Source organism: Strix aluco, chromosome Z, assembly GCF_031877795.1.
Source record: "Strix aluco isolate bStrAlu1 chromosome Z, bStrAlu1.hap1, whole genome shotgun sequence".
Lineage (NCBI taxonomy): Eukaryota > Metazoa > Chordata > Aves > Strigiformes > Strigidae > Strix > Strix aluco.
The window spans coordinates 94,204,494-94,228,916 of record NC_133971.1 but is presented as its reverse complement, the minus strand read 5'-3'; the positions used below and the strand labels follow the sequence as shown (position 1 = coordinate 94,228,916).

The 24,423-nt window shown below is 49.4% G+C and overlaps 1 protein-coding gene across 3 annotated transcripts in view; it reads right to left on the bottom strand.

Moving 5' to 3' along the window:
- Positions 1–1,366: 1,366 nt before the first annotated feature.
- Positions 1,367–24,423, bottom strand: part of LOC141918543 (mitogen-activated protein kinase 4-like) — a 54,867-nt gene continuing 31,810 nt past the window's right edge. For all 3 annotated transcript variants that reach the window (XM_074813169.1, XM_074813166.1, XM_074813167.1), the window contains 5 exons: positions 16,917–17,061; positions 9,443–9,604; positions 5,804–6,005; positions 1,988–2,671; positions 1,367–1,625 (listed from right to left, as the gene is read on the bottom strand). In XM_074813169.1, coding sequence (XP_074669270.1) covers positions 1,613–1,625; positions 1,988–2,671; positions 5,804–6,005; positions 9,443–9,604; positions 16,917–17,061 — 1,206 coding nt within the window. In that variant the 3' untranslated portion in view covers positions 1,367–1,612. The remainder of the gene's footprint in view (positions 1,626–1,987; positions 2,672–5,803; positions 6,006–9,442; positions 9,605–16,916; positions 17,062–24,423) is intronic.

Here is a 24,423-nt window from a genome sequence, read left to right as displayed (position 1 = left end):
TCCAATGGCTTTGCCTTCCAGATGATCCCTTCTCCAACGGCTTTGCCTTCCAGATGATCCCTTCTCCAACGGCTTTGCCTTCCAGATGATCTCTTCTCCAATGGCTTTGCCTTTCAGATGCCTTCTCCAATGGCTTTGCCTTCCAGATGCCTCCTCCAATGGCTTTGCCTTCCAGATGTCTCCTCCAATGGCTTTGCCTTCCAGATGTCTCCTCCAATGGCTTTGCCTTCCAGATGCCTCCTCCAATGGCTTTGCCTTCCAGATGTCTCCTCCAATGGCTTTGCCTTCCAGATGTCTCCTCCAATGGCTTTGCCTTCCAGATGCCTCCTTCAACAGCTTTGCCTTCCAGATGCCTTCTCCCCCCCTGCCCCAGGACTCCCATCCCATCCCCGCAGCCGGCAGCCTATACCACTAATCAGCTGGAGTAACGGCATTTCCATCAGCCAAAGAGAGATCTTCACAATAAGAACAAGTTTTTGGCCTAGCACAAGCTCTCCTACAGCTAAACCTGTACCTAATCCCACCGAGAACAGAAACCAGGGTTAATACAGTAAATGCTGCTGTTAGTTACCATCCGAGTCTCACATGAGTTTTCTTCACGTCTCAGAACATTTAGTAGATTGCTTGTTAAGAGGGGAGAAATAATTCATACAGGAACAATAGTTAAATACGGACCTTGGAGTTACTAAGTACAGTAGTTTCTCTTTTACAAATTATAGTAGTGCCACCGTGCTGGAGAGCACAGTGACACGACGGCAAGGAAAGCAGAGACTGGCTTTTATGACACTATGTACAGATTTTCCATTTAAAAAACTGCCGAGTTGGATTAAATATAAGTATAGAACATTTCTCCCATATACAAACTCTTGTTAGCTGATTAATTATTAAGGTGCTCAGAAGTGTGGATGAAAACAGAAGTTACAGTAGATCAGTTGTGTTCGTGTCTATTTACAAACCACGCTCAGTTGCCTGCTGACACCAGCATCTTCCAAAGAAGCAGAGTGGCCAGTTACGTGTCTAACGCCACAGCAACTGCTGTTTTCTTCACAGCATCTTTGTCAGAAGGTAAAATAGTAGCATTTCATTCCTTTTTTAATTAGCAAAGGTGGGTGCCCTTGCTGAGTCTGCGTAGCTGGTGGTGCCAGGCAGCATCACACCGTGAGACACCCTGTTTCTAGCTCTCGACAGAATTTGCTGATCTGCTGGGCCTCAGACAGGACCCGCAGCACCGGGTTCTTCCACTGAAACGCATCGTGCGGGGCCTCCTAAGCCCTTGGAGAGCTCCGGTCTACCCCGTGCAACAGGAGGGAGAATTTACGCGCAAGGAACCAAACAAGAATGCGCTTAGCACAAATTTTGTCTTCCAATCAGAAAAAATAAAACAAAATCCCAAGTGGCCCGTATTTTGTAGGTCGAATTCTTGCCCCATTAACATTCTTGAAGAGTTCTTTTCTGTCTGATGGCCAAACTCTACCTCTAGTTCCATTCTCTGCTGACTCCGTACCGCCTGTACTCACACAGGTGCCTCAGAGGAGCTCAAAGTTTGGCGTTTTGGGAACCCGTCAAACCAGGAGGGTATCTGACCATAATGAAAATGCTGATTTTGTCCTCGTCATTTTAAGATGCTATAGAAAAAGAAAGGAAAAGAAGTTGATTTGACTTCTGTTTGTAAACTTACCATGTACTGTCAACTTTCCCTCGTACATTTAAGTTTCAAACAGGTCCCAGAGATTGCAAGGCAAGAGTGTTAAGGCAGTATAAGAAACTCAGTATTTCATTCACACCTCTTGATTCCCTTAAAGGTATTTCTAAGGCATCAAAAGGGGCATGTGGTTTGTGCTTGCCTTTTCAGAAAAAGGCATTCGGTATAGCATAAAAAACAGATGCTCAATGACAGACAGAAGCCACTTGGCCCCGGGCAATGGCCACACCATCAGAGAGAGGAACAGGGAGATACAGCGGGGTTTCCCAGGTCTGGGTTCCTCACCATCGCTCTTTCTGGTACACCTCTGTTTGTACAATCTCACTGGGGTGCTCAGATATGCAGGCCCCGTTGATGTCACTGAGCTTGTTGTCTGGAAGATCCTCGGGTTTTGTGCAAAGTTTCAGTGCCCTGGAGATGAAGACATCCAAGTCAAACTCAGGGTCTGTTTCAGTGTTCACCTCCGTGGGTTCTTTGTGGAGATGGTGAGGAGAAGATGGCAGGCTCCGTTCCTGAATCTCCGGAAGAGGACTGGGACACTCGAGACCCACCTGCGTGCTCTTCACCCACTGAGCAATCTCCAGAAAGAGGTTGGATGGTTCTTCTTCCAGAGAGAGCTCAGCTGCGGGTGCTATGGTTGCTCTTTTCCAGTGGGATAAATCTAAAATCAGCTTGGGCTCTGAGTAATGATGGGGCTTATTGTCTCTCCACAGCAATTTGTCCAAGTAGGAAGGTGACCCCACTTTGTAATCACATGATTTCCCACAATCGGCATCAAATACTCGGTCCATGGATGAGTGGGAGAGCTCCAAGAACCTCTCCGAGCTGCTCTGGGAGTATTTCCGTGGATCAACTTGTGCTTCTTCAGCGATGGATTCTGACCCCGCCCGGGGATCCCGCTGAACCTCATCCATGTCGTGATATTTATCGTGTCTCCATTCCAAATCGGAGGAGAGGCTCACGTGATACCTGTGAAAGACACGCTGCTATTAGACATGGCTTCGTTACAAACAGCGGTGCTCAAACACATACACACGCTGCTGCTGCTATTTTTACCTTTTTCTTGCTAATATGCCGCTTACCTACAGATCTTTATGTTCTTATTCCTATTAGGGACCTTTTTTGTGTGTGTTAAAAAAGGCAGGGGGAGTGAGTAATTTATCAAGAGTCAGAAAGGACCGGTAGTGGGAATAAAAACCCAACAACCAAACCAACTGGCCCCTTTATTTAGCCCTTCATCACCTTCCCTCCACTTGGGTTTAAAACGTGATTAACACTATTAATAATCAAACTGTCCTTCAGCCCACAGACAAGCACCCGCAGTGTGAGTGCTCCTTGTTTGTCGCCATAAAAGTAAAAAAAGATGAGTTTAAATCCCCACTGAGATGGGACAGCACTAGTTTACTCTCATGTCGTGGACCAAGAGCATCCCTGAAGGGTCACCTTGGTAAGTAACAGTTTCTCAAGCCAGTTGAACTCCCTTGATTGCAATTACCCCAACAACACCCATTTTTAGCCATGGTTGTCAAAGTGACATCTAATTTACTGCCTCCTAACCAAGCTGCCTTTAAAAGCTGTGTTACCCCAGGTATTGGGATATGTCCCAGTATTGGAAGTGTGGGAAAAGCAAAACGACGAAAAATCTGCAAAACACCTGTTTCCTTAACACGTGGTGCCCAGAACAAACACAGAACGGGATGAAGATCCAGTGATTTGTGTTGCCGTGGCACCAAGGAGGAAGGCGAAGTGAGGTGGAGGCCGCGTGGTCCCGTTTTTCCCCTTTTCTCAAGGAACATTTGACACAACTACGCAGATTTATCTCCTGCTCTTCCCCTTCTCTCAAAAACTGTTTTGCAGAACTCTGCGGACCTTATCTCTCACTCTTCCTCTTCTCCCACAAAACCAGCACACACCTTGCACCGAGCAATGTGCTGTGTCATTACTCAAGAAACAATGGCTTGACCACAGTCCCACCCTCTCACACATAAACACTTAGATAAATACTACCCTGAGTTTGTATTTAACTTGGAGGGATGATAATCTGATACCAAATTGGAGGGACAGATCGATGGGTTTGTGCTCCTCCCCCCAACAAGGGACACCTTTTGGTAAGATTTGGGCCTTTGGCTACGCCAAGAGATTACCCGGCAATTAAGTGTGTGTGATTGCAATTTTTTTTTCTGTGTAGAGCTATAGAGCCAACCTGCAGTTTGTGCATTTATCGTAGGCAATCTCAAAGAATCTGTAGATGTTGCATAAGAATAAACCGTATTATTCATGACCCTGATTGCTTCTCTTGAATGCAACCAGATCTACAGCACATGGACTGTTTCTGCATCTGGTGTCAGGCCTATAGTCACGGCCATAATTGGCATAACTCTTAAAAGATAAGTCCAACCACCCCCAGCCCCTCTAATCTGAAGGGGTGGAGAGTTTGGAGGACATGTCTTATGAGGAGCAGCTGAGGGAACTGGGGGGGTTTAGTGTGGAGAAGAGGAGGCTGAGGGGAGACCTCATGGCCCTCTGCAACTCCCTGAAAGGAGGGAGCAGAGAGGGGGGATGAGTCTCTTGAGCCAAGGAACCAGCGCCAGGACAAGAGGGAATGGCCTCAAGCTGCACCAGGGCAGGGTCAGACTGGCTCTTAGGAAGGATTTCTTTGCAGAAGGGGTTGTTGGGCGTTGGAATGGGCTGCCCAGGGCAGGGGGGGAGTCCCCATCCCTGGAGGGGTTGAAGAGTCGGGTTGACCCAGCGCTGAGGGATCTGGTGGAGTTGGGAACGGTCAGTGTGAGGTTCATGGTTGGACTGGAGGAGCTTCAAGGGCTTTTCCAACCCAGATGATTCTGGGATTCTGTAATCTATGAGGACTGGCTAGAATGCAAGGGGATTCATCTCTTACCAAATTATTACCTTAAATGCAACACCCAGCAATGAAATGCTCTTCAGGTGTCCCACAACACCCAGACAAAATCATTTCCTGTCTCTAAAACACTCGGTTTGTGTTGCAAAATTTACAGCCCTATTGCAAATGTCCCCAGCTGGGCAGCAGGACCGAGAGTCTAGGTCCCACCTCTTGTGTCACACCAAGAAATGTAAAAGCCATGAGATCAAAGGGTGACAAGGTGACCTCCAGCAACTGATTTGCTGCTTTGGGGACTTTAACCAGCAGGGATACACTGAAGATAAATATCCTGAGAAAAGCCTCCAGCTTTCCTCTTTACCTAATTCACCTTGTTGTCCCACCTAGGCTCCACCCTGCTACTTGTTCACCCAAGAGTTTAATAGTAGTGAAGAGCAGGGATTTCTTTAGATTATTTTTTCAATGCTGGTGAAATATAGCAGATAAGAAGGCGAGGGGATTTAACTGCTATGCAGCGAGGGACAATGTTGCAGATATCCTCAGCCAGCTCACCCTGCTCAGCTAGAAGGAGCTCTATAGAAAAGTGAACCTAGTTAATTCTTATCTACTTATTTCGTCCTATCTGCTCCGGTACTGGGACTGGCCTTCCAGATGCCTCCTCACTGGGGTGATCGTCTAGGACATGAGACCTCAGCTCAAGGCTTTGATCTGCTCTAAACTTCCTCTATGGCTTTCAGCAACCCATTTAAAAGTCAACATAATTATGGATTTTTTAAAGACCCTAGATCTGTTACCTCTGGGGCTTATGCACCTTGAGAAGTGATAAATATAGAGCTCCAAATCAGGCCCGGGCCCCAAAAGGTACAAGAATTACATTATTTTATAACTTGTATTATAGGGACAGAAGGAAGAACTGTAGCGTCACTTAAATAGATGTAACTCAGCTGAAGACAATATAGGCTGTGAATAAAACCAAGAGCAGAAAGATACTTGGTAACTGGAACGTGCAGACTCAACATCTACTCCCTGTGGAAAACAATGATGAACCTCTCGTTGGTTTCAGCAAGGTGCCAGCTTGGGCTAGAATTACAATATGGCATAAAAAAGGAAAAGCAGGTGTGTTTTGTGGGTCTGGAACATGTGTGACTGAACCCAATCACGAGCAGGTCAGAGACTCAGCAGTCAAGCTCTGCCTAAAGAATTTAAGCCGTAGCTGGTCTCTGGCCCAGCCTCGGGTACCGTACCTGTCCCAGTTAGACATCTGGCTCTGATTGGCTTCCATCAGTAAAATATCATCAATCTCATCCTCAATCCGGAACGGATGCTGAGACACCGGTTCATCCTCGGGGCAGGAATAGGGACTCATGTAAGGATGCTGCAGACCCATCTCAGCCGTTAATCGATCCATAGGGTTAAATGTCAGTATTTTCTCTAGAAAATCAATAGCTGTGAAGCAGAGAGAAACAAGCTCATTAATTCCTCAAAAGCAATACCAGCTTCCTTTCCAGGATGAGCTTCGTGAACCACAGAATCATCTGGGTTGGAAAAGCCCTTGAAGCTCCTCCAGCCCAACCATGAACCTCACACTGACCGTTCCCAACTCCACCACATCCCTCAGCGCTGGGTCAACCCGACTCTTCAACCCCTCCAGGGATGGGGACTCCCCCCCTGCCCTGGGCAGCCCATTCCAACGCCCAACAACCCCTTCTGCAAAGAAATCCTTCCTAAGAGCCAGTCTGACCCTGCCCTGGCGCAGCTTGAGGCCATTCCCTCTTGGCCTGGCGCTGGTTCCTTGGCTCAAGAGACTCATCCCCCTTCTCTGCACCCTCCTTTCAGGGAGTTGGAGAGGGCCATGAGGTCTCCCCTCAGCCTCCTCTTCTCCACACTAAACCCCCCCAGTTCCCTCAGCCGCTCCCCATCACACCTGTGCTCCAGACCCTGCACCAGCTCCGTTGCCCTTCTCTGGACACGCTCGAGTCATTCAGTGCCCCCATCACAAATCCCCCATCACAAATCCTGTCAAAGTGAGGAATGAATTAAAGGTCACATCCCGTTTGCACCTAAAACGGGCACTTTGTGTCCTTGCTGCATCCATCTTACCCCCCCCCCCCCCCGGGAGCTGTGTGCTTGCAGCGGAGCAATCCTGCAGCCCGCAGGTGTCGCATCATCTCGCACAGCAGGAGAACTGACGGCGAGAGCATCACCCTCTCCCCGCAGCAGCGTATACGTGTTATACCCAGTGCTGCGATCCCTGGCCGGACACTAAGCTCGTACCCCCAAAAAGACCTTTGGACAGTGTCGGGATTTGATTCCACGCTCTCAGATCCCTTCGACCAGCACTTTGTGTTTCAGATAACTGATTTCACATCTTCACGCGCAACTAAGCGGGATTAGATTTAAAGTGCAGTTTTTAAATTTTTCATCGTGACCAACACAATGAAATAATTTTACCCGTTAATATTTAAAGAATTCCGAGTGCCTAAAATTATTTTAGAGAGGCTGTGGTGCGTGAACTCTTTCTACAATGACAAAGGAGGAAATTAAGTGCAAATAAAGTGATTAGAATTAAATTTAAACGTAGAGGGATTGTTGCGATTTCTTTGATGATTCTTTTTACTGAGGTTATGTGAAAAGACCAAATCCTGTCATTGAAAATGTTGCTTATTCAGTTGATTCTTGGTGCGTGGAAGAATCCCTTAGAGATTAAATAATACAAATAGGAATATGCCTTTCTTCAGTTACAACGTTCGCATCGTACCTTCAGAAATATCCCCATGAAAGATGTAATTGTGTGAATGGAACAAAATCTTTAGGGGCAAAAATCACTCAGCAGAAAGGGCGGGCCATACCTATTGCCTCAGTGCTTAAACATTAACCAATATCCAATTGTCTCCCGCGAGATTATTTCGTTGCTTGGACCAATTAAGTAGGAAGGAATCAATAGCTTCATAAGGTCACTGACTATGGGCAAGAAGCATGGTGGAAGGATGTATTACGAGTTATATATTATGATATATTATGGGTCAGAGCAGCAGGAAAATGTCGATGAATTATGTGAGGGGTGCAGGTGACCTTTCTTCCCACAGTATCAACAGGGAATAAATCCATTCCTGCTTGCCAGAGACTGACGTAGTCCCTGGGTAACCCAGGCTGACGGGTATCGCACTGCCAAGCCCACGTAGCGGATGTTTTATAACAAAGATTTACACCAGCGAACATAAAGCCGGGCTCAGTCTTGATGTCTTCCCAAAGGCCAGGCCCACCAGCCTGGTTTAAGCCTTGGAAGGAGCTCAGAAGAGCTGATGTGCCCTGGTCCACGCCGCTCAGCTCTGGCTGCTGCCCTGCAAGCTCTCACTGCCTATAGAGCGGCTCTGGGCAGTTCAGGTCCAAAAGCCTGTGGTTTGCAGCCCCCTCGCAACAACACACTGCTGATTTTTTTTTTTTAAGCCAAAGAAGGGAAGTGGCTGAAGTGGAATTCAAGCTGTGACAGCCCGATGTGAGCAATGTCCAAGCCTCAGAGCACTTGGACAACGTTTCTGCCTGTAGCGACCATCTCACGGCGTTCAGATATTTGTGAAGTAAAAGCACTGATTTTGTTGTACTATACAATTGCGTTCATGCAAAAAGCACAGCAAGAAAATAAATGAAAATAAAGAAAATTAAAAAGAAATAAAGAAAATAAAAAGGCTCGAAAATAACCTCTGGGCTGAACTCTCACTTCCAGCTCAAGAAGAGGCACAGGAAGGCAGGGATGCACCTTGAAAGTGTCTTGGAATATTCTTGGAAGATTATTTCACCCTTATTTCTGTATGAGCTTGTAAGGAACTGAAGGAATTGATCCCTCAAACATTCATCGACACAGAAAACCTCAAGGACCAGCTGTGGCCTTTGGATTAGTCTAAGGAAGGTCACCCAAGGAAGAGGGAGTGTATGGAAGGATGCACCCCCCACTCCCTTGCGGTTGCATCGACAGACTCCTGAGATAAACCTCAAAGGGGGGAAAACTGGACTGAGTGAAACCAAATGATTCCCTCAAGCACAAGGACCGCGAATCACTGGCTCTGTTGTTTAAGCTCAATACTTTGTGGCTCTGCTGTGCAAGCCAGACACCATGCAGGCCTTGCTAATGACTTCGCCCCTTCACCACTGAAGAGGTAACAAGAACTGGTAAGAGGTGAGCATTTCTGGGATGACTGATAAGAAGCATGAAGTCAGCAAAAATCTTTGGGAACAGAGGAAAGACCAAAGGTGGGCAGGGTGAGTACAACCACCAACTCAATTGGAAGCCCTGCTCCACCTTTTTCCTTGTCTTTCATGCAAATGAGTTGGTGGAATCCCTGCCCCTCCTTGTCTAATATGCAGATCAGCTGATAAAATGAACTTAAAAGGGGACAGAAACTTTGCTGGGTGTGCACCCACCACCCGGGATTACCCAACCTGAGACAACGCTGGATCCAGGGGTGGTGATCCAGATCTTTGACTCTTTCTCTTCTTCCTTTTTCTCTCCTTTCCTCTCTTTTCTTTCTTATAGATTTATAAGAGACCCCATTGCTTATTATCCTTTTCCAAGTTTAAATTATTTTCTACCTCAAATAAAACACTTTAACCGGTCGTTTGGTGTCGTTTCACCTTAATTTAACCCAAGGGGATCACAGAACTGTTGAGATTCTCTGGGCTCCCACTCCGGGTGGTGCCACGTGAGCTACCGATGGGACCACACAGTGCAAACCCCCAGATATCTGAATCCCCTTCACCAGCATTCGTGCACTTGGCTTTAGAGGCTAATTCCTGGGACCCCCCGGGGGAAAATAGGCGTGAGAACACGGCAGCTGAGGGATGTTCCAGGAGAAGGACGTTGACGAAGCCGACGGGCACTACGGTACCTTCGCTGTCCACTTCGGGGAGCAGCTTGCGCAGCGGTTTCCTCACTTCCCAGGTGCTGTTGATGAAGGTGGGCATCACTTTGAGCAGCTCCTCTTTGTCTTCCTCGTGGATAACGGGGATTGTCTCCAGAATAAGTTGCATCTGTTCCAGCTCGTGACCCCCTAAACGGGCAGAAAACAGGCAACGAGATGAGATCCATGCCCTGGGTGGAGCCCCCACCACCCCCAATCCCCCTTTTTATAAACTAAGTTAAATTTAGTAAAATTTAACTCAGTTAAATCGGGGTGGGGGTAGTATTATCAGCCACCCCTCTGAAATGAGCACAGCAGCACACGGAGTGACCGCTCCGGCGTGTCCGAGGCAGAGCTGAAGGTGAGGTGCCTCCACCTGCACCCACACAGGCTGGGCAGCCCCCCAAGCCCCCATCCCTCCCTCTGCCGCTCATGTCAGTGGGACTCCCAGTTGGGTCACTTCATTTTAAGGGTGAAAAGAGTTAATCTAGATGATTTGTCCTCCTGGGATATCACCCTGAGGCTGTCAGGGTGAGCAGAAACTGCACCCAGCTGAAATTATGGAGGTGGGGGTTATTACCCATCGGTGGGCTCCATCCTGCGTGATGGAAGGTGATGAATATCAGCTCTAACGGTCCCAAAACCAACAGCTCTCTTTAAGCAACACTTAAAGCTGGGTTTATTCACAACCCCAAAAGAAACATCCCAGCTCACGTGGCTGCAGCCGGGCAGGGCAGTGCCCGATGCCGTCACCACGTGTCCCTGCCCCACGCTGTGCCGAGAAGCAAAGCTCCCCCTGTGCAGCGGTGACAAAAAGCTCTGCCACAAGGCCAACGATAACAAGAAGATCTTGAACCCAGCTCCAAGGGTTCCAAAGCTTCAGCTTTAAATGAATGCAAGTGCTCAAACTCTGCGTTCGCCCGATGGGAAAGGCTGGGCACCAAGCTGGCTTGGTGGGCATCAAGTCAAGGCTCTGATGGTGACACTCACAACCACTACGAGCAATCATATATTTTTAATCCTTTTCCTTCAGGCCATATTTATCTACTCATCCCTAAGCCCCAGCTCAGGACTGGCTACCTGTCAGTGAGAAGAGAGAAGCGTCAGTGGAGCGGAGCCAACCGCCTCATTAATGAACATTAATCTCATTCTTTAGTGCACTATTGGATGTGACCAAGAGCTCCATGGCTGATTTCCAGCTTCCTACATGTACAGAGAAGGAGACTGGCAGAAATACCGAGTTGTGCTATTGATTTTCTGTCTGCCAGAAGCACTGGTTATAAATATTCTGTCATTAGAGGCAGGACTATCCATTAAGACAATGAGCTGGCTGGGGCAGACAAACCAATGGGGATTTTTGGGCTACCAAGTCCCTGCTGTCCAAGTCATGGAATTCTGGCTGCTCCACTGGCAAGCAGCACCCAGCTGATCCACGGCAAGAAGAGTGAACCTCATTTATGGGAGGGAGGGTGGCGAAGTCAACTCGTAGGGGGATGGTGGAGACCACTGCTGGCTTCACGCCCTCACAGAATCACAGAATCACAATCTAGGTTGGAAAAGACCTTGAAGCTCCTCCAGTCCAACCATGAACCTCACCCTGACCGTTCCCAACTCCACCAGATCCCTCAGCGCTGGGTCAACCCGACTCTTCAACCCCTCCAGGGATGGGGACTCCCCCCCTGCCCTGGGCAGCCCATTCCAACGCCCAACAACCCCTTCTGCAAAGAAATCCTTCCTAAGAGCCAGTCTGACCCTGCCCTGGCACAGCTTGAGGCCATTCCCTCTTGTCCTGGTGCATGTTCCTTGGCTCAAGAGACTCATCCCCCCTCTCTGCACCCTCCTTTCAGGGAGTTGGAGAGGGCCATGAGGTCTCCCCTCAGCCTCCTCTTCTCCACACTAAACCCCCCCAGTTCCCTCAGCCGCTCCTCTTTGTTGTTTTTTTTTTTTTTTAATCCCTTTGGAGGTCCCTGCCACCTTGCAGGGGCTGTCCTCCCCCAGTCTAGAGCTCCCTGTGGGTCTGTGTGAGGTTTCCAGACTCCCATTCAAGGAGCTGACCCTAAACACACCCCTGCTGGGCAAAGGGTATGTCCAAACGTTGAGGTTGGGAAAGAGTCTCCATCCATCATGGGCTCATCACTCCAACAAGGTTTGGTTCAATGCAGTCGTGGCCACTTTCACCCCAAATGGCAGAGGTCCGAGCCACGACACGGCAATGAACTTAACCGCAAAGCAACACTGCCATTAGCACAGCTGGTCACCTTCACACCACGTATCCGCTCAGAGAAAAGCCTCAGAAGAAGATAAAGCAATAAGAAAAGCAAAGAAGACAAAGGAACACCCTCCCAATACCAATCCAGGTCATCTAGAGGTTCGCAGCATGGCTCCAGGAGAAACTAAAAATGACCATTGGGAAGCAAACACCTTGTTAGAGAGGTTAATTCCCAAATTATGATAAAAATTTCAGGGTATTGGAAGTCACAAAGGCTTCGTGGCTGTTCTACTCTCAGTGCAGCTCCAGCCACTGCTCCCTGAAGGTACCTGGCAGCTGAAAAGCACCGTGTTTAGTCACACAAAGAAGCTGCTAATGCAACGCTGGAAGCCTTGAATTACAGCTCTCAGGAACCCAATTCTCCACCATTATCCTCTATTTATGTAATTCCTAGGGACCTTCTGAAGGCATTAATTCCTGAAAAGGAAAACAGACAGAATAAACGCAACGTGCTGTTGTTACCCGAGGAGAGAATGAGGAGCTCTGCGTCCTGTCTTGGAAAAGGGAACCCTTCCCCAGGTCCTGGGTGAGCACCCAAGCCCTGCCAGTGAAATCCTCTGGGAGGAAGCACTGATCCCGTGGGAAAAACCACCGCCCCACTTCCTAGCTCTTGGTGATGGGCACAGTCCCACCAGTGAACCCCACAGACAGCTTTTCTTTTTCTATTTTCTCTTGCTTCCACTGGCGATGCTTTCGGACACACTTCGGCGGCAGAAGGTGGAAAAGTCACCAAGTGGGGAGCTTCAGTTAAGGCTGCTCCTCTCTTTTTTCCATGCTGCTTCTGGTGGGGAGCTCTCTAAAGGTCTATGACGCAGATTTTAGCTGTTGGAGACGTGCTACGCTCCTGTGAGCTTTGGGTTAGTCAAATTTCATGTGCCCTCCCGAGGCTTTGCCAAACCCAAAGCCTCTCCTGCCACCGGGGCTGTGGGCAGGGCAGGGGGGCTGGGGATCCTTCTCTGCTGGGTGTTCACAGAATCACAGAATCATCTTGGTTGGAAAAGCCCTTGAAGATCCTCCAGTCCAACCATGAACCTCACACTGACCGTTCCCAACTCCACCAGATCCCTCAGCGCTGGGTCAACCTGACTCTTCAACCCCTCCAGGGATGGGGACTCCCCCCCTGCCCTGGGCAGCCCATTCCAACGCCCAACAACCCCTTCTGCAAAGAAATCCTTCCTAAGAGCCAGTCTGACCCTGCCCTGGCGCAGCTTGAGGCCATTCCCTCCTGGCCTGGCGCTTGTTCCTTGGCTCAAGAGACTCATCCCCCCTCTCTGCACCCTCCTTTCAGGTAGCTGTAGAGGGCCATGAGGTCTCCCCTCAGCCTCCTCTTCTCCACACTAAACCCCCCCAGTTCCCTCAGCCGCTCCCCATCACACCTGTGCTCCAGACCCTGCACCAGCTCCGTTGCCCTTCTCTGGACACGCTCGAGTCATTCAATGGCCTTTTTGGAGTGAGGGGCCCAAAACTGAACCCACTCATCGAGGGGCGGCCTCACCAGTGCCGAGTCCAGGGGTAAGATCCCTTCCCTGTCCCTGCTGGCCACACTAGTGCTGATTCAAGCCAGGATGCCACTGGCCTTCTTGGCCACCTGGGCACACTGCTGGCTCCTGTTCAGCCGGCTGGCATTCAACCCCCCCAGGTCCCTCTCTGACTGGCAGCTCTCCAGCCACTCCTCCCCAAGCCTGTAGCGCTGCTGGGGGTTCATTAACGTGTGTAGGAGAATGAAAGCGGCGAGTGACATCTATTCCTAATAACCGATCACCTTAATTTAACCGCGTTAAATAAACCCAGATACGACTACTGAGTTAATTATATTGACTTATGCTAAGCACTCCAATTGTGCTGCTGACGCGTACTCAAACAACAATTTATCCAGCGTAAGGCAATTACTGGTGGTTTGCAATTTTCTGGGAACGACGTGGCTGTTATTTCCCACGGGGTGTTTGCTGGTGACCCAGGACTCTCTGAAAGTCTTGTGACAGGGGCTGCAGCTGACCGGGGGACAAAGCCCTTCTCCCAAGGAAAATAAAAGCAAAAGCAAAGATGAACCCGTGCTGTCACGCAAGTGTTTGCCAGTTTTAGCTGTTCTGAGTGGTTGGGTTTTATTCTCCTTCTCTTTGGACACCAGCAGAGGAAAGATGGTACGTGGTGTGGGACACCACGGGCACCACTGCCAGGCTCCCACCCTGGTTCTTCTTTACTTACTGGTATAGGAGGAGGCCAGGAAAATGAGGCACAGGGCCAGAACCTTCCTGGAACAACTCCACAGGCTATTTTTAAAGCAACCCGAAAGGAATATATATTTTGAGCTTTGCTTTTGATCCCCACCCATTAACTAAGTATTCTGCCAGCATCTGGGGGTTTATTAAGCGACCACACAGGACTGCAAAGCAGAGAAATAGGGATGTTTGCAGCACTTGCCCAGCTGAGCCCAGTCTGTGACTTCCCAACTCCCAGATCCTGATCTTTAATCTGCTGTGGACTCTCAGGAACCAACCTGCAAAGCAGGTTCTTCAATGGCTGCTCTGGGGCATCTCACCTGGGCGGCCTGGATGGAACTAATCTCACCCAGAGCCACGTGCAACACCAGCACGGGCACTTGGGCTTGTCCTCCAGATGCTGTTTATGAGCAGTAGTGGAAGAATAAATGTTTTAAAGCACAATCTCAGCTGAAGGCAGACAGCTAACTGAGGCCAGACAAATGGTGGAGTTGAGAAAGGTCAGTGTTAGGTTAACCCCTAGCAGCGCTACAGGCTTGGGGAGGAGTGGCTAGAGAGCTGCCAGTCAGAGAGGGACCTGGGGGGGTTGATTGACAGCCAGCTGAACAGGAGCCAGCAGTGTGCCCAGGTGGCCAAGAAGGCCAACGGCATCCTGGCTTGTATCAGCAATAGCGTGGCCAGCAGGGACAGGGAAGGGATCTTACCCCTGGACTCGGCACTGGTGAGGCCGCCCCTCGATGAGTGGGTTCAGTTTTGGGCCCCTCACTCCAAAAAGGCCATTGAATGACTCGAGAGTGGCCAGAGAAGGGCAACGGAGCTGGTGCAGGGTCTGGAGCACAGGTGTGATGGGGAGCGGCTGAGGGAACTGGGGGGGTTTAGTGTGGAGAAGAGGAGGCTGAGGGGAGACCTCATGGCCCTCTGCAACTGCCTGAAAGGAGGGTGCAGAGAGGGGGGATGAGTCTCTTGACCCAAGGAACAAGCGCCAGGACAAGAGGGAATGGCCTCAAGCTGCCCCAGGGCAGGGTCAGACTGGCTCTTAGGAAGGATTTCTTTGCAGAAGGGGTTGTTGGGCGTTGGAATGGGCTGCCCAGGGCAGGGGGGGAGTCCCCATCCCTGGAGGGGTTGAAGAGTCGGGTTGACCCAGCGCTGAGGGATCTGGTGGAGTTGAGAACGGTCAGTGTGAGGTTCATGGTTGGACTGGAGGATCTTCAAGGGCTTTTCCAACCTACATTGTGATTCTGTGATTCTGTAATGACATCCTGGAGCTGCCTTTGCCTTGACCATGAAGGGGTCTTAAGAGTCCAAAAGGATTTCCCTGGGCCTCCAGCTACACCCAGTTTAATATGAGGCTGGGAGTTGCTCTGGTCTGGCACAAATCCTGCAGGACCAGGACCCTGCCATCTGTGCTGGGGTTTGCTTCTGCTGCTCTAGTTTAGCTGGGGCTAGTTCAGATCCTGGAAAGGCATCATCCAGTTTGCTTCCACCCAAAAAGCTCAGAGACTCTTCCACAGTGCGAACCACAGCTCGGCAAGGGGAGGGGTCTGGCAGAGCTGCCTCGGGAGCTCACTCAGCATCTCCCAGCAAGATGAGAAAATGCCCAGTGCCCGCAGAGACAAGCAGCACGTGGAGACATCCCTGCTCCTGGAATAAATCCCAAGGTGGCGGCCGGAGCAGCTAGGTCTGATGAAGAATTTTCAGAGCTGAAGTCCCTGGACTTGAAAATTTTGGGGAGGGGAGACCGAGGATGAGTGGAAGGAAGGAAAAGGAGGCAACTTTAATGATCTCTTTGAAATGACACCGACTGCTTCATTTTCAGCTTTCACAAAAGAAATATGGAAGCTGCAAGTGGGAGCGGGAGTGACAGAGCAGCTGCGATCAAGCGCCAGCTGCGGAACTCTGCGGTGCACTGAAATATTTGTGAAGAAAATGTCCTTCTCCATTATTAATGGGTCTAATTATTTATTTACACAACTCTGCAAACAGCTGCTCACGTTAAACCTTGTCATTCAAAACACTAATGGGTGATGGAGAGACAACCAAGGAGGAGGATTGCCACAGACCTTGGGCAGGGAGGCAACTTGTTTCAACAGGCAGAGAGCTTTGCTTCTGACAGTAGCATTTTTGGAACTGGATTAAATAAAGCTTTGCTGTTTAAATAAAAATTTGATGGCCCAAGAACATCAGAGTTGAGCTTCAAATGCTGCGCTGACCTTGCCAGTGCTTTTTTTGTCTTCCTTCCTTGCACTGGACCTTTACAACTCCAATACCTGCTTATAGGAAAATGCTGAAAATGGCTGAAAATGGCTAGTGGCATTCAAATATATTCCCTCAAAGAAAAGAAATACCTTGAAGGCACCAATCACAACTCAATCCACGGCACAAACTTCTTGGGACAAGGACACATTGACTCCCGTCCTTATATTCCACCCTATGATATTTTTTTAGCATCCTTCCTCCCAACAAAAAAGCTCTTATTTTCTGTTGGAAACCCAGAAACAGAAAAAGGTTTTGTTGTTTCATCAGCACTGTTCTTTGTTTGGGGTTCTGCTTTTGGCAGCAGACCATCCCTGCCCGGCAAGGCTCGGCACAGAGGCATCGTCGACCCCGGTCGGTGGCTTCCCACTGGGTGCCATCACACCCACACCACCACGTGTCCTTCCCAGGCAAGCACAAGAAAGCTGAGTTAAAATCAAAACGCTGACTTTTCTCTGTCCCCAAGGGCCTTCCTGTATCAGGTTAGTTTGCACCAACCAAAGGACCCTCTAATAGCTGAGGTTGTGCAAGTGAAGTTTGCTCTGGAGACATCTCTTGTGTCTAATAACCAACCACAGGATCCCCGGAGAGATGCTACAAGCGTTGCCTTGACTGGCAAGGAGAGGGGAATTCCCTCTGCCATGCTAAAACCCATTTGAATTGGGTAGCAAGGAAGGAGGGAAGGAGAAAAAAAATTAATCAATGGGAGCTAGAAACCTACCAGCGAAGAGCATCCTTCCCGTCAGCATCTCGGCCAGGATGCAGCCGGCCGCCCACATATCGATGGCTTTGGTGTAGTTGTTTGGTGAGAGGAGGAGGCGGGGGGACCGGTACCATTTTGTTACTAAGCCTTCGGAAAGGTAACCCTGAAAAAACAGAGACAGAGACATCAGCAACCTTGCAAAAGAGCTCCTGGGTTCCTCCCAGGTCAGGCCTCACTGCCCTCCACGGCCCCACCATCGGATCCTGCGGAGAAACCTGCTCGTGCTGCATCACTGGCAGGTTGCGGTTCTGTATCTTGCAGGAAGCAAAGAGGTGAGGCCTACACTCCTGGAAACAGAGATGCTTCGGTGCTCCAGGAGGCAAAGCACTTGCTGCTCCCCAAAAACTTATTTGCTGTTTGTCACTGTGGTATTGAAGCATCTTCTGCGAAGGACAGATGGCTTTAACAGCACAGATTTGCAGATGGTACCTGCAAAAGTTATTACAGGTCACTGTTAGAGGACTTAGGTGTGTTATATAAATTCCAGTGTGACCATCTGAGGCATTTTGGAAGTTGAGCACATTATTTAAGTTCTTTGCTGGGTCTCAGCTACAACCCAGCAGTGTGTGAAGGAAGACTTTCCCAGCTCAAGTACAGCGCTTGGATTTCCACACGTTACCAGTTTGCAACATTCTGCTGATTCCATCCCTAGCTAATCCTGTATCTACAGTCCCTCCTGTAAGGAACTGAAGGAAGAAACACCTCAAACATTCATCGACACAGAAAACAGAATCACAGAATCATCTCGGTTGGAAAAGCCCTTGAAGATCCTCCAGTCCAAGCATTAACCTCACACTGACCGTTTCCAACTCCACCAGATCCCTCAGCGCTGGGTCAACCCGACTCTTCAACCCCTCCAGGGATGGGGACTCCCCCCCTGCCCTGGGCAGCCCATTCCAACGCCCAACAACCCCTTCTGCAAAGAAATCCTTCCTAAGAGCCAGTCTGACCCTGCCCTGGCGCAGCTTGAGGCCATTCCCTCTTGTCCTGGCGCTTGTTCCTTGGCTCAAGAGACTCATCCCCATCAAGGACCAGCTGTGACCTTTGGATTAGTCTAAGAAATGTCACCCAAAGAAGCGGGAGTGTATGGATGGATGCACCCCCTCTCCCTTGGGGTTGCATTGTCAAACTCCTGAGATAAAGCTCAAAGGGGGAGACATGGACTGAGAGAAACTAGGTTGATTCCCCTCAAGAACAAGGGCCGCTAAACCCAATACTTTGTGGCTCTATTGTGCAAGCCAGACACCCTGCAGGCCTTGCTAATGACTTGTTAATGACTAATGGGCCTTCGCCATTGAAGTGGTAACAAGAACTGATAAAATGTGATCATTTCTGGGATGACTGATAAGATGTCTGGGAAGGAGGGAAAACCAAAGCTGGGCAACAACTACCGACTCAACTGGAACCCCTGCTCCACCTTTTTCCTCGTCTCTCACGGAAATGAATTAGTGGAATACCTGCCCCTCCTCGTCCAGTATGCAAATCAGCTGATAAGAAAACTTTGCTGGGTGTGCACCCACCACTCAGGATTACTGGACCTGAGACAATGCTGGATCCAGGGGTGGTGATCCGGATTGCTTTGACTCTCTTTCTCTCCTTTCTTTTTCTTTTCTTTTCTTTCCTTTTCTTTCTTTTCTTTCTTACAGATTTTTTAAGAGACCACATCACTTATTATCCTTTTCCAAGTTTAAATTGTTTTCTACCGCAAGTAAAACATTTTAACCGGTCGTTTGGTGTCGTTTCACCTTAATTTAACCCGAGGGGATCACAGAACCATTGAGATTCTCTGGGCTTCCAGTCTGGGTTGAGACACCTCCATAGCTGCCTAAACCACTGGTAACAGCAGGCTACATACTGCTGAATTCCCACAGATCCAACTTCCTGGCCCTGACGCTGAAAATTAATTTTTAAAGGGTAGGAGCACCCAGGGGAGCCCACACAAGAGCAGCCGCCCGTGGGTCAGCCCAGCAAGTGCCAGCGGGGACACCAGAGCAGAGCCGAGGTGGCCCAGGGAGCATGTTGGGGCTCCCAAGTGGGCAGCACCCAGAGGATGTGCTCAGCAGGATCCAGCCTCGCACAGAAAGCGGGTGAATTCTCCCCGGGATGCTGCTTCAGTTTGGGGCACGTGCTGGGGGCTGCGGACGAACGGACGCAGCATCGCGCAGGACTGAGACGTGGGATCTCGTAATAAAGAGGAGAACAACAGAATGGGCAGAAAAACTGATAGATTGGATCGGTGGGCCAACGTCAATGGGATGAGCTTCAACAAGGCCAAGTGCCAGGTCCTGCACTTGGGCCACAACAACCCCCTGCATGGCTACAGGCTCAGGGAGGTGTGGCTGGAGCTGTCTGGAAGAGAAGGATCTGGGGGTTCTAACTGACAAGCAGCTGAACACGAGCCAGCAGTGTGCCCAGGTGGCCAAGAAAGCCAACGGCATCCTGGCTTGGATTAGAAATAGTGTGACCAGCAGAAGCAGGGAGGTGATAGTCCCCCTGTGCTCTGCACGGGTGAGGCCACACCTGGAGTGTTGTGTCCAGTTTTGGGCACCTCAATACGAGAGAGATCTCGAGGGGCTGGAGCGAGTGCAGAGGAGGGCAACGAGGCTGGGGAAGGGCCTGGAGAATAAATCCTGTGAGGAGCAATTGAAGGAGCTGGGACTGTTTAGTGTGAGGAGGAGAAGGCTGAGGGGAGACCTCATCACTCTCTACAGCTCCCTGAAAGGACGTTGTAGAGAGGTTGGTGCTGGTCTCTTCTCACAGGTGATTAGTGACAGAACAAGAGGGAACGGCTTTAAACTGCAACAGGGGAGGTTCAGACTGGGCATGAGGAAAAAATGTTCCCCAGAAAGAGTGGTCAGAGAGTGGAATAGGCTGCCCAGGGAGGGGGTGGAGTCCCCATCCCTGGATGTGTTTAAGGGTCGTTTGGATGAGCTGTTGGGGGATGTGGTGTAGGGGAGAACTTTGTAGAGTAGGGCTGAGGGTTGGACTCGATGATCCCAAGGGTCTTTTCCAACCTGAATGATTCTGTGAAAAACAGATTTATGGAGGAAAATCACTACTGCCTGGAAAGAAAGTCTCCTGGACCTGTCTTAAAGCATCGCCGAGCGTGTGACACAGCCCTGCGAGGGCTCCTAGCTGAGAATCTTGAAATTAAGGTGCCATGGTTTAAGTGGGAAAGCCGTTTTGGGGATTAACTGGCTGCTGCAGAACTAGGAAACCCTGCCCTTTCTGCACTGAGCCTGAGTCTCACCTAATAACTGGTCTCCCTCCCTCCTCGCCCAGCTGCTGGGGCCCCAGCGTCGCTTCTGGCAGCGGGGTGGCACGGGGCAGATCCTTGTCCTCCGTCCTACTTTGCTTATAGTGAAGACGGCAGGTTGGGATGTTTGAGCTGGTTTTAAAGGAGATGCCCTTGGGACAAAGACCGAGCAGCAGCGTTTCTTTGGATCACAGCCCTCACCATTCCTGAACTCACCCGGGAGATTTAACACGAGTGCCAAGCGCTCAGCAGCTCCCGCTGAAATCAAGGGGATGCGTTCAAGCCTGTAAATAACGTTGGCATCGTAAGGGATGTCCCAGCACCCCTGGCTTTGCTCACTGGCCAAGCTCCGGATGCGCGGGTGCCACGCCAGGGTTGGACATGAATGGTTATTTCACCAGAATAACGTTGGAATATTTATAAGTGGTATTTTCTATATTAAATATAATGCATTGACAGAACGAGGTAGGTTGAAGCACAGCAGAACAGTAGAACGAGGTAAATTGAACATAGAAAAGATGAAATAAAATTAAACGATAAAGTCGAACTGCGTTTAAATGCCGTGAAACATTTGGAGGGTATCAAAATGCAATAAAAGTGTAAAAACTCAGTCAAAAACTCCATCCTAACTGCTATCGTTTCATAAACTGTTTTCAATTGCAATATAACTTCAATTCTCCCATCAGAAATGATGCAACCAGGTCAATTTTTACTTACGTTTCACTCCTAATTCCTTTTTTTTGGCTCTTTATTGCTCACGATGGAAAGGACTGGAGCAGAGGTGCTAACAGGACTCTTTACCCTCCCAGTTTCCCAAGGCACACGGGCCGATGTCATCCCTCCACAGCGGTGGATGTGCCACCCACCCCCTCTCCTCCCGCGGCACCGGGGGAATTTCTTTGTGCACCATCACAAAGTTTTTAATGCTCCTCTTTCCCCAATGCTGGTTTTTGTTCCAATTTGCAAAGGTTTAAGTTGTCAGGTTTTTAATCATAAAGGGTTTGCTTTTAAAAGAACATTTTAATTTTGGTCTTCTGAAGAGAAGTTGTAATGGAGACTGATTAGCTGAGAAGTTTCAGTTAATGCTGTTATAGTTTTGCTAATGCTGCTGAATCAGAACCAGCACAAAAGCCCCCAGGCGTTATCCGATCAGACCGCAGCTTTTCAGCTACTGCAATTGTTCCCAACAATGGAGACGCTGGTATTTATTGGAAAACCCTAAGAAAATAAACTTTGGGGATAGTGATCCTGGGCAATTCATGGTTGGAGGAATTTCCTCCCTTTCCCAGCAAAGGAATGCCCCTCTCCTTACAGATTTAACGCTGAGTTCATACGTTTCTCCTCTCTGACAGCAAGATGGATTTGAGTTCTCGGGGGTGTGTGCACCATGAAAAATGTATAAGCAATATACTGCAAATATCTGTATGTTGGAACAAGCCAAACCTTTTCTTCCCCAGGCACGTATTGGAGAAAATTCCCTGAAAAAACTCACTGAATATTTTGGATGTCGCTTCAACCCCTCCCCAGACACGTGAGGTTCGTGGTGGTAATTAATTAGCAGAGCTTCTCATTGTGCTTCCCTCTTCTGTTACCCATCACCGTGTATTTGACTGTCATCTCCCTGCTTTCATCTGCTGAATAAATAACCCAGACCATTGGGTCACCCACCGCCAAGCCCAAGAAGGACCCGTGGAGAGGAGTAACCTACAGCTTCTCCCCATCCCACCAACACGTTGACCATCCAAACTGAACCCCCCTTTGCTTCGCACGGCATTCTGCTGCTGGGCTTGGGGTTATCCCTCCTCTTTCTCAAGAGGAAAATACTGGAAAGGGCTGATGGGAGGTTTGAAAATCAAGATTTTTTCCAACCTGGCCCAAGGTCCTCTGGTGGGAGCAGCTGGGAAGCATGGCACCCTAGTCCTCAGCGGCTTATACAACCCTAACACCTACATCTGCTCTGCCTCCACAGAGGCTAAAAACACAGGCTAGATCTTTCTTTTTATAAAATACATCAGATAAATTCTTGTCCTACCACCTGGAGGAAGTAACTACAGTTGTGTGCACTATCAAGTGCTCTGGAGAAATACGACGACAGCTTCAGGAGGTGGGATCACGCAGTCACTGGCTCAGCCACACAACGCTTGAGTAAGGACCCACCAAAACCTGGGTCAAGTCCGGGCTCTGCTCTTACCCCGGGTGCCAAGACTTTCTGTCTGGTTGAACCTCCATAAGTGGTGAAATTCTTGTAAAGCCCGTGCCTTGCGTAGGCGATGGCTGGAAGCGCACAAGAATTTCACCATTTACATAGATTCAACCAGATAAAAAGACCAAGACCAGAAGCATATTAATTAGTTCGAATTAAGATGGAACATACATCTACATGACAATATTCTGTGGATTCAGCACAGCCCTTTCTGAACTGATGAATCACTAGAATCCCTTTAAAAACCAATATAACTGCGTTATTTAAAAACAGAAATACTTTCAAGTCCAAGGCTTGCTCTCAAGCCCTCCCATGCTGTTTTTTTTTTTAATTTTAAAGTAGCATTTTCTGGCTTCTCCTCTGCTCCTGTGGCATGTGCAGGAAGAGCTCAGGCAATCTATAAAAGTGATGAATTCACTACAGGTAGGATAAGCATCAAGCCGTATCAAACAGCACAGCGAGGGAACTGAAAAGCCAAGAAAAATGAATGCTTTTTCTAATCTTTACACAACATGGCATTTTTTGGTGTTGCTTGGAACACCAGAAGGAGAAACCATTTAGGGCAGGTCATGCTGCATCCTGTGTCACACATACTGGACCGTTTGCATCCCGAGCATGCCGAGGGGAGCCGGCACGGCAGCACATGGGGAATGTGGCAAGACCCACTGGTGCTCTGAAACAACCATCACCCAAGCCTGGAGCTTCTCCTTGGGAGGTGGAGGGACTAAGGGCAGGTTTCCTCAAGGCAGACGCCGAAATTCAGGATCCTCCCTCCTGCAAACCAAGCAGGCCCTGATGACACAACCCAAAGCCTCTCCTGAGCGTATTTCACACTAAAATTCATCTTTCTGCACTCAAAAAGCCACAGAGGTGCAGACCAGGCGCCCACAAACTGGAAATCCAGCAGGATGAAGCCACAGCCTGCATATCTGTGCCTCCAGCCCCAGCCAGGAGCAGGATTCCTGCTGCTGCACCCGCAGGAGCCGGGTTGGTTCCTGCTGCAGGTGGCTGCAGAGCCAAGGGGGGGACTCAAAATAGCAACAACACCAAGCTTCTGGAAAAATCCTGGGGCAGCAGCAGGCTGGTGGCTCTTCACAGCATGTTTTTTAAGCTTTCTTTTGAAAAAAAAAGGCAGGTAGGGCAGTTCTAGGAGAGGCTGGGAAAGACACCAGGTCTGCAGGGACCTTAATAAAATAATAAAACTGCTGTTGCACATGGCTCCAGCAACGTGACGTGTGTTCTCATCGTTTTAGGATGACAGAGTGCATTTATTTCAAGCCCACAGACTATTACGTGCTTCATCAGAGGACAGAGAAGGAGCAGAATTGAGTCGGGGTCACAACAGGGAGGCTCAGTGCTGGCTGCGTGGGGCCACAGGCAGCTGCCCCAGGGTTCAACGTGGAGGGTGGTCCCCTCCGGGGCAAGCACGGAGCAACATCCAACATCCTCATCGCCTTTGAAGACCTCCTCATGATGACCCACCTGGGGATTTTATTCTTTTACTGGATGAATTGGAAGCTATTATGTTTGCACTGATCAGCAAGTACAAAAAGGGAGGACTTCAAAGGTTTGAAGATGTTCTGGAAACTATTCACCATGAGATCTCCCTGTAAAAGGGCTGCTGCACCCTCCTCAGCATGGAATTTCTGCCAATTAATTCAGTAATCAATGTTGCCAATAGGCAAAGGGAGAGAGGGTCTCCTGGCAGCCCCATGCAGATGCCCCCAAGCACTTTGGGGCACCAGGCAGAGCCCCCAGACCCCCAGAAGAGGTAATCTGACTGTCTTGTCAGGCTAAGGAGGGTCCTGCTTCGCTGTCTAATCACCCAAAAAAGACATTCAGCAAGCCTCCGTACCCCCGAATACCAGGCGATGTTGTTGTCCTCTCCAGACAGGACCACCCAACCCAACGGCTTCTCTCTGACCAGCACCGGGCGACACGCCACATGAGATGCCCTCTAAAACACTTTAAGTCTAGACATTCACTGGCATTTATCCCAATTTTTA